General features: G+C 35.0%; 1 protein-coding gene across 1 annotated transcript; it reads right to left on the bottom strand.

Moving 5' to 3' along the window:
• Positions 1-905: 905 nt before the first annotated feature.
• LOC131609924 (casein kinase 1-like protein HD16) lies at positions 906-8,779 on the bottom strand. Its single transcript, XM_058881753.1, has 17 exons — positions 8,352-8,779; positions 7,126-7,592; positions 6,647-6,772; positions 6,450-6,523; positions 6,267-6,336; positions 6,133-6,188; positions 5,950-6,021; positions 5,743-5,837; positions 5,554-5,620; positions 5,337-5,466; positions 5,021-5,239; positions 4,803-4,933; positions 3,445-3,619; positions 3,250-3,340; positions 2,185-2,342; positions 1,911-2,099; positions 906-1,300 (listed from the first exon to the last, which is right to left on the bottom strand). Exons 2-17 carry the CDS (start codon positions 7,540-7,542, stop codon positions 1,241-1,243), a joined length of 2,130 nt encoding a protein of 709 aa, XP_058737736.1. The 5' UTR covers positions 7,543-7,592; positions 8,352-8,779; the 3' UTR covers positions 906-1,240.
• Between the last annotated feature and the right edge of the window lie 1,713 nt (positions 8,780-10,492).

The following is a 10,492-nucleotide window of genomic DNA, read 5'->3' as shown; positions in this document are numbered from 1 at the left end:
AACTAAACCCCACTTACTAAGAGAAATTCCATGTAAGAGAATGCTTTTTCCCAAGGCTTTAACTTTCAGGGGAGACAAATTTATGGCCAAATAATTTGACCATAAAGTTTCTGTTTGCAAGTTTCTACCGCTGAAGCTCCAACAATGGTTATAGCAATACGATCACCCTTGTTCATTAGTTTACTCGTCGTCAAGAATGGTTATAGCATCGTCAAGAATGATTATAGCAATACGATCACAATAGAGCAAAAATTTTTGACTATGAGAACAGGGGAGAGGTGGATTCAAGACAGGCCAAAAGAATGAGGTATCAGGGCGTTCTTTTTTCATCAGACTCAAATGACTACCCTCCTCCATACAAATGCTAGAATAATCAACTCCCAATGGTTGGTCTAGTGGTGGAGACTTAGGTATTGAGAATGTGTTTCTCTCAAAATCTTGAATTTGAATCCAGCTAGGTGTTAACAACCTTTGTGTTGAATCAATCTATACAAAAGAGTAACTTTGTGTTGAATCAATCTATATAAAACTTTACTCTGGCTTTATACGGGGCCCCCGCTAATGGACGGTAAAGACTAAAAATAAACGATTTGTAATTCATTTGTATCAGCATATGTGAGCACTCCTAACTGTTTGCAGCTCATCAAAAAGAGAATGAGAGTAACTAGTAAGACAGCTGGAAAGAGACTAAAAACATATGAATGAGTCCTTTTTTCTCAAAAGCATGAACTACTTATTCAAAGAAATTGCCTTTTAAACATTATTAGTGGCCCCTGTTGCTTAGATATCGGGAATATAGTGAAAACCCTGACAACTAATAGTCAAGGACTGGAGAAACTAGAGTCTTCAAATCTAGAAACTATTATATCTTTAGAATTCATTATTTTATGATTATGATAAAGAAGTTGGTAAAAATTTATGTCATTACAAACAAAATCGTAATAATTTTTTTAACGCGCAACCATGAAACATGGCCAAACTAGCCAGCCCCTTTAACATGTTATACTATTCAACAAATCATTGCTCCCATTGAACATGATCTCACGGCATAGATCGCTTCTGTTTCTCATTTACCCTTTTCTTTTTTATACAATTATAACGCAATTTTTTATATGGGAAAACTTTTGGGCAGTGACTGAGTTTGGGGGTAAAATCAAACCTACCCACCCCATCCCCAACTTTAATAGCGTAAATCCTCCCATCTTTCCAAAAGGATATAGCAAATCATTCACTGCAGAAGCTAGCAAACAGTTCGCCCATAACATATTGAGGCAATATAGAGATTCTTGGCCCATTTTTCCTGCAAAATCATCAAGTAGGATATTAATACTTGGTGATGGAAAAACCCAAAAGAGATAGTAGCAGCAGCACACACCACAGAAAATTCAGACATGAGGCTGCAATCAGGATTTTAAAATCACAGAGATTTAACTGATCATTCTCAACAATGAGCAATTGTATGCTCTCAACTACAACTCTCAGCGAAGATTAACATTTAATATTGGAAGACGGGAAAAAATACAATCAAATTAGATGTTACTAAGTTGTGAGACAGAAAAAAGAATAGGGGGAGAATAACAGTGGCACACAGAAGACAGTGAGGACTTCACACAACAGATGACAGCAAGTACTTCTTCCCCTTAGCTGTGAAGACGAAGAATTGGAATTGTTTTTATACTTTTTTCCCAGCCCTTATTCCATGCATTAACAAGCATTCCCAAATAAAAGAAAAGTCACTTGGCTGATTCAACAAGGGAAAAGGACACACCCCATACAAACTGCTTAGGTACAATTAATATCAGTCGGTACCCACCGGATACTCAGGCATGCTAATAAGGGGTTCCAAACACCAGGCATGCTAAAACTGCACAAATCTCTAGATATAATAGGGCACAATGAATGCAATATACCTTTACATGGGTGCTAGGAAAAGCAGATGTTCTCAGAGTCTCTTGAGTTTCATCAAGTAATTTGCGTTTTGGTATGCTCAGTATGAAGGCTGCCTGATCATTAGTAGCAGCCATAGAAGTAATCCGGAAATTATTCTCCCATCGTCGATGAATTCCTTCACTTGGATACAAAAAGTCAAGCTCCACAACCTTGAATCACCAAATGAGATATTAAGTATGTTACTGTTAAAAAACCCAAACATGACCAAAAATCTTTGTTAAAAAGGTTATATACCTGCTCAGAATACCCAGCATTCCTGGACATTACAACACCCCAGCGGCTGCCAGCAGTAGTCATGGAGGTAACATGGAATCCTTCTTTCCACTTCTTGTTTATCCATTTGAAAGGAAAAGAATCGCTCACTTTGTAGGACTGCTGTGTATAAGGAGTTCCTGCACAGCAAAGACTCTACCATAAGATAATAAACAGGGAGTCATATTTCGAAGAATAGTCAATGTTTTTCACAGCCCGGAGAAGTTAAACGAGGTAAAGAGAAGCACCCCCCTTGATTAAACAATTTGAAATCTGTCAGTTTTTAAAACTAATTAAGTTCTTTACAAGGAAGTGTTGTCTCGTTGGTTCATTTTTATGCCAAGACTGTTGCAGGTTTCCAAAATGAACTATTACAAATTGAATCACATAAATAGGAAAGCAGATTGAACATGGAGAGAATTAATTTTTCTTTATAATAATTTTGTAATTCCATAAAAATGTATACATGTCTAAGGGGGCCAAGGAGGCAGAAAACCAAAAAAGTGGCTTCTTAGAACCTGAGAAAACTTAGGTCAGGCTTCATTAAAGGACCAAATGATTCCCCGATTGCACCTATGAACTTTGTCATCCATGTTAATACAAGGTAGCGCTTAAATTGGTATAAAAATGGCATACACTTGCAGTGTAGTTTTACAACTTTGCAGTGTTTCTCTTCACACATAACTTATATGCCATAGTAACCATAAAAGAACAAAGAAAAAACAGTAGAGACAAACCACCCAGAAAAATTAAGAAAAAAACAAACATTGGAAAAATATCTATGACTAGGGCACAAATGGCAAAGGTGATGGTAATAGTGACAATGGCAAGCAAGGTACAACAATACCTCAATAATAAATAGTATATAAAAATGATTGAGGCAATAAGAGGAAAAAAGAGAGTGGAAAAGTGATGGTTAGGGACAATGATAAGCAAGACACAATTCCTTGATAATAAATAGTACATAAAAATGGTTGAGACAATATGAAAGAGAGCAAAAATACATCATAAATCTACAAATGTTGCAAAAGAGTGTAGTGATCAAACCTTTGGACATGACAACCAAGGAACTTCCATTAACTGCACCAGCTATTGAACTGATATAGTAATTTTTTTCCCATTGCTCCATAATCCAATCCTGATGGATTATCAAAATAGCAGCAGCCAAACATCAATTATTCTGTTCATAAAGTTTTGTTTGTAGAAAATGAAATATAGGGATCAGGGAAAGAAAAGGCCAACCTTGTGCAGGAAGACAGGTGATAGCTCGTAAACTTGGGAAGAAAAACCTGTTCCCGCATCCATGATTAACGCCCACAAATTTGCTGAAGAGGCCACACAGCTTATGTACAACCCATCCTCAATACCCTTGTCTACATGCTGCCCGAGCCTATTGTCCGCTACGTTATAATGATATCTGCAACACAAGAAAGTGTTACTTAAACCAAGCAAAATAGAGAGACCACTTATAAATGAATAAGCAACACATACAAATGTACAATGGGCAATCAATTGTCTGTACACTCCTTTAAAGACAGGTCCCTTACCATGCACCAGCAATTACACAGCATTACTATGTATAAATTATTTTATAGAGCATTGTAATGAGATAAGTACAATGTTCAATCAAAATCTATAAATTTCAAGATCAGGTACATCAATTAAACTAGTTAACAAATTTGAAAATTAGTAGATGTTAGATATTCCCAAATAAATGGTCAGTTATAGGCAGTCATAACAGTATAATCATTAGTAGAGATTAAGAGAGGTTAGAAGGATATGAATCATGGATGGTTTAGCATTAATAGAATTACGGATAGAAGGGAGGGGGTTGAGATTTGTTACATCAGAAAAACAGTGGCCAGGTTGTAAAAGGAAAATTCATGGATAAGTATTTATCATATAGTATTCTATGTAATCAATAAAATAGTTCATTTTGTCTGATTGTTTCTATCAGTTCTGCATTCCCCTCTCCTGGGTTCCTAACAAATTGATCCAACCTGCCAGACAGTTGTTGGAAAGAAATGGAGTATGCAGCAGTGTTCTCGAAGGAGGTAGCAGACAATCATGTATCACAGCCTCATTTGGGGGAGTCTAACATTTCTATGCTTAAGCATATGCTACATTTGTAGGAGTCTGACATTTCTATACTTTAGCCTATGCTACATTGGTTGATGCAGATGCACAGGATCATTTGGGGGAGTCTAACATTTCTAGGCTTAAGCATATGCTACATTTGTAGGAGTCTAACATTTCTATACTACATTAGTTGATGCAGATGCACGGGATTGTTATTGTGAATGATAACCCTTTGAAGGGAATGCAATGCATCGTCCAGCAAAGCAGACGGAGAACTCTGGGCATCGGTTTAGTATGAGAGTGAAACATCCCAGTTTGTGGAGCCACAATATGTAAGTAAAGATGAAGGTTGAATAACCAATAACCAATGACCAATAACCAAAACCATGGAGAAGAAACCCATAGATACAAAGCAAAGCTAGAAACAAAAACAAACATTGAGAAAGAAAATATCACATTACAACATATCATATAACAGTATCATTAAGAAGATGACATATTGAAGTCGATAGAATAATTACCTTTGCTTCATGGGACGGCGTGCATTATACACTGATATCCACTGAGTAGCAGGACTCCCCAATCGCACTTTTTTCTTAGGCTGCTCATCTTCCTCCAGATTTATAAGCATTCTTCCTCGCTTTTGACCAACCTATTTATATATAAGGTTAAGTATTCAGATAAATAATAATCAATGCAGCACTTCCCTCACATAAATACGAACGGCAGTTAAAATAACCTTTAAAGCTCCATCAATTCTAATAGGTCTCAATGGAGTGCATGGTTCGATCAAGCTGTCAAAAAGTGATATGAGCTTGGAATAATTTGGCTCCTCGTCAAATTTCATGTTCGTAACTGCTTCCAGGAACAGCTTAAATGGAGCGGGACAAAAGCAGCACATCAACTCAGCAGAAGTGGACATTTTTTTCTTACAAACAAGAAAACTTTTATTGTCACCCTGTAGATTGGGGTAAATGAAACAAATCATGCATATCAGATGAAACCTCCAAGAAGCGAGCAATAATCTATACATGATGAGATACTACAAAACACACCTGATAACCCTGCCACGGCAATCTCCCTTTTATGAGAAATATTAAGGTGTATGCCAGTGACTCAAGATCATCCCTTCGACTGCCAGTCCTACCTAAATGTGCATGTACACTAGCATACCTTATTGTTCCCCTGCACAAAAAGGGACATATTAACAATGTATCCATAGGTAATTTGTAAACACAAGAAAACCATGTCAAATTCAAAACATTTACAAACCTGAATATATCAGGTCTCTGGTCATATTCAACGTGTTGACCAGATGATGCATCCTTCCACTTCGAAGCTGAAGACAACATACAAATGGTATGGACATGAACGCACGGTCTAAATATGGCATAACTCCAAATAACTAAAGCCTAAGGGTAGATAGAGAGAAAAATAAAACTCAGTGGAAATGCAACATACCTAAACCAAGATCAATAAGATACAACTTCTTATCATCAGCAGTTCCAGGTTGACCAAGCAAAAAGTTTTCCGGTTTTACATCTCCATGCACAAACCTAATTTAATTTAATGATACAAATTTCATTTATAAAATGTACTCACCCATAACCTAGTCATAACAAGTGGGAACATTACTATTGACTCTAAAAAGCTATAAAAAGGATTTACCCTTTCATATGGAGCTTCTCAAGAATTGATATTGCCTCAACTGCAATACAAGCAGCCATACTTGGCGACATCCTGTCAAGATGCTAAAAGTTTAGAGGAGCAAAAATGGAACGAACTTAAAGAGTTCGCAGTTACACCAAGTGAACCTATATAATGAAACAAATGGTCTAAAATAAATCTTACGATTGACCAAGAGAATTCCATACGTCCCAAAGGCTGGGCCCAAGTATGTCCATCACCTGAAATAATATGTTTTTCTTTAGAACAAAGAGCCACTCAACATATGCTGATATAGGGAAGTTGAAGACATATCTCACCAAAATGTAGAAATCTCCTTGTCGACCCTTGTAATGAACCCAGGGAACGCCATAACAACCATTCAGAGTACTAACCAATGCCAAAAATACAAAAGTGAGAATTGGATATCATAAAATTAAAGCACTTGAATAAATTGCATTATTGGTAAGCCTTTTCATATATGAAAGTCAGATTGTTTGTACCTGTAAACTTGCCACTCATAAGGAGGCCCATAATTACAGCCTTTACTGTTTCTATGCTCAAACTTGAGTGCAACCTTTAAACAGAGTTAAATAAAAAAATGGTAATGTATCTTCCAAGAGTTATTAATATTTCATTGGATCTGAAAGACAGAGAAGGGGAGAGGGAAGGTGGGAGAGTTTGAAAGTCTTAGTAATACCTCGATAGCATCAGGACCTGTTCGATCAGAGCCACCGCTAACCCTTCTGCCAACATACACTTGGCCAAAACCACCCTTACCCAACTTCCTTTCTGTCTTATATACAGGAGAGTTACCAACTTGTACCTGCATAAATAAGTGTTCAAATAAAATAAGATACTACCAAACCTATATCAACAGGATGTTAATAACAACAGCGCAATGCAGTCTAGAATAACTAATTCATGGATGAACCGGTGAACCAAAGAATAACAGACACTATTTAATACAAAATGTAAAACCAAAATCTCCATTACCATTTGAAAAATCCAGAACAGCCCAATTGATATATGTTAACAACATTTATGGAAACAGCAAAGCGGCGAAGAAATGTAATAAATGACACAACTAATTATCACATTATTAAAACAAATTTGCAGCAATATCTTTGAAACGCAATAAGGCAATGCAAGAGAAGAAATGTGCAACAAAGAAGATACCCTCTCGGGGACAGGGGTTGTGGTTGCCTCTTCTTCGGCGGCTGCTGCCACTTTATCACCACTTCCACCCTCCATTACAATGTTATTATTAGCTACCACCTCTAAGTGATTGTAAACAGGTTCCTGAGCCCTTAATGCAACAGGTTCAGGAAGGACCTCACAAGGTTCAGGATCCAAATCAATCAATCTTGCTCCGCGGCCTCTACCAGCTGCAGGTCGCCTAGTGGGAACAGCTGGTGAAGACCCTTTACCTAAACCTGTAGCATTACCACCTCTTCCTCTTCCACCACCAACTCTCCTCCTACCTCTGTTCGGTTCAGGCTGTGCCCAATTTTCTCCTTGGTCAACAGGTACAGGACCAGGCTGAAGATCTCCAAGTCGCTTTGACCTTCTAGCTCCACTTCTCAACTCTGGCATCCTCTCCCCATTCAAATCATAGCCCACCTTATAGACCCCAAAAACAGACTCTGCAACAAAAATAACCACAGCAAATAGACAAATGAGATCAACGCATTCATCTAGAACAAATTTTCAGCAACAACAACAGAACCTCCAAAATAAACCAAAGATATTTAGCTACATCTACACATCACACTAAAAAGTTCGAAAAAAACATATATCAAACAACCCTCAGTTCAACATCAGATAACAACATAAAGAAAGCAGCATACTGAAAAGACATTCTATACCAAGAAAAAGATATTACTTTCAGCAAAATACACACTCTCCACAACAAAAACAATGTACCTAAAATCACACAAAGAAAACTATCATTTTCTGCATTCAAAATTCAACACACACTTCATATATTATCATGGTCTTTCAATAATTCAAACACTTTATTTAACAAAAACTGACAAGTTATAATTCTAACCCTTCCATCTCCAAAACAAAGTACACAAATTCCAACCTGCAAACCCCACCGATTGCCAACAACAACACCATCACCAAAAACACAAAAATCCAAAACTGACTTTTTCAATTCAACACTCAAAGAATATCACCAATCATAAACCCGATCATCCACAAAACAACACCAAAAAAAAAAAATCAAAGTCTACCAAGACAAAACAAAAAAAAACTGAATAACCGTCATCAAACTAGCTCATCGTCAACAAAAATCCAAACCGATCGCAAAAAAACATAAAAAAGAAAGAAGAAGAAACGAATAATCCAAACACACGCACACATACACAACAAAAAAAAATCAAAAACAAAAAACTTACAGATCGAGACGTATAGCTGCAAAACGAGAAGGATCGGGAAACGATTGACGAACGAAACAAAAGAGAACGCGACGAAAGCAACGATCGTGGAAGAATCAGTAAGAGAACAAAAAAAAAGAACAAATGCGTAATGGTGAAAAAATTGGAAGAGTTGGTTACTGTGAAAGGAAAGTAAAGAAACTACGAGGAAGAAAGCATCGCGATGAACGATGAACGACGAATGAAATTAGGGTTTGTGAGAAGAGGAAGAAGAAAAGAGCGGTTGGGAAGAAGAAGAAGAAGAAGATATTAGATATAATCGGTTTTTGTTATATAATGGTTTCTCTCTCTTTTTGTTTCTTTTTTATTTTTAATTTTCGCTCTACGGAGAGAATGCGGTAATGTAATGGTGAGTTTATTGCTGTTGTTGTTGGTTGTGTACGTGTGTGAGTGTTGTTGTGTGTGGGAGACTATATGCACCATGCAAATGTGGCTTCGTAATATCCAAAGGCATGTATTATATTTTATTGTCAAAAATGTTATTTTTTTACATCATGGCTTCAAAATTATTTTGTTTTTTAAAAAAAAAATCTTGATATCAATTAGCTATAAATAGTAAATTATATAATTTAATATTGTACTGGAAAACCGTTACAGATTTTAGATATTCAAATAGCATTGTTTTTTTATTATTGTAATTTGTTTTATTTAATAGTGTTTTAATTTTGTTTATTTAATTATTTTTTGTAAATAATTATGGATTTTTTTAAAATAATGTGTTTGTTCATTTAAGTTGAAAAAAATATATTGGTAACAATTCAAACACATTTTAAAGATTAACAATACAAATTTATGAATAAACTCACAATACAAATTTACAAATAAACTCACAATGTTTTAAGTTTATACTATCAAATGCATAAATAGACCGACCTATATTTTTATATGTATTAAAAATAGGATGAATATGTTATATATATATATATATATATATATATATATATATATATATATATATATATATATATATTAGAAAAAAATACTACATAGAAAGACTTATATATGCATATATATTATAACAAAGACTAAATATGTCGGACTATATATGCACATATAGGTCAGTCTATAAGACTTCTTAAGTAATATGAATTAATTGAAAATTTTAATGAGAACAGACTTTTAAATAGGCTTTTAGACCAAGCCAAACTTTTAAAAAGACCGGGTCATACCAAAAAAGAGTCTATAATAGGTCATAGACACGACTCAAGCCTTTTAAGTTTATCGAAGGTCCGACTTAGACATTCTATAGCCTAGCCTAATTCCACTCCTAGACTCATGTGATGAAATCACGAAAAATGAGAAGAAACACATATTTATGTGAATATCGTCTTATTTAAGTGAAAAGATTGGCTAGTGATTTTGATATGAAATTTCACAATAGAAAAAATGAGTTAAAACCACTCGTCTTTGGTAGATAAAAAAATTAGTTAAAATCACTCGTATCTTTAAAGTAGTTACAGATAACTTGAAACTTCTCTCGAAATTTAATGTTGATTTTAAAATAACTATTAAAATCGTAATTATGTATTTGATATTGGTTAATTTTGAAAGTATTTTAAGCATAATTTCAATGACAATGTGTTATCAATAGTTGTCTAGGTCATTCCTTGATACATCCATTGCATTAAATTTGATCGAAAAGAATAATGATAATAGTTATTGGTATTTGAACAACTTTAAAGAACACTTTGACATATCAATTACATACACCGTGTTTTAAATGTGATGTGGTTATTATTACAATTATGAAACCAACATATGTTGTCGAGGTTGACCATTGCAAAACTCTCATTCACGAGAGATTAATGTTCATGAAATATAATACTCATCTCACTTTAAATGGCTTGCATGACAAATTAAACAACATTTGGAAGGTATTGGACAAATAGTCGTTTACATCTATTGGTAAAGGGTTGTTTATTTTCACTTTTTCATCTATTGAATTTTACATAGAGTTTTTACTGCGAGAGCTTGGATCCTTACAATGAAAATATTTTGTTTTTTAATTAGATGTCGAATTTTAACATATGCACATAATAAAAACTAATGTTTAATGTTGAATTAGATTTCGCAGTTTTCCTATTGGGTGTGGGAGGTCTACA

This window comes from Vicia villosa, linkage group LG6, assembly GCF_029867415.1.
Source record: "Vicia villosa cultivar HV-30 ecotype Madison, WI linkage group LG6, Vvil1.0, whole genome shotgun sequence".
Lineage (NCBI taxonomy): Eukaryota > Viridiplantae > Streptophyta > Magnoliopsida > Fabales > Fabaceae > Vicia > Vicia villosa.
This window is presented reverse-complemented; position numbering and strand designations above follow the sequence as displayed.

Bases quoted from the DNA above. Each gene is read 5' to 3' on its own strand.
- LOC131609924 (XM_058881753.1), bottom strand. From the start codon at position 7,542: ATGCCAGAGTTGAGAAGTGGAGCTAGAAGGTCAAAGCGACTTGGAGAT. The intron at 5,240-5,336 runs GTGTGTTTTGTA...CCCAATCTACAG, and splicing joins TGCCGTGGCAGGGTTATCAG to GGTGACAATAAAAGTTTTCT. The intron at 3,341-3,444 runs GTTGGCCTTTTC...ATAATCCATCAG, and splicing joins CACCTGTCTTCCTGCACAAG to GATTGGATTATGGAGCAATG.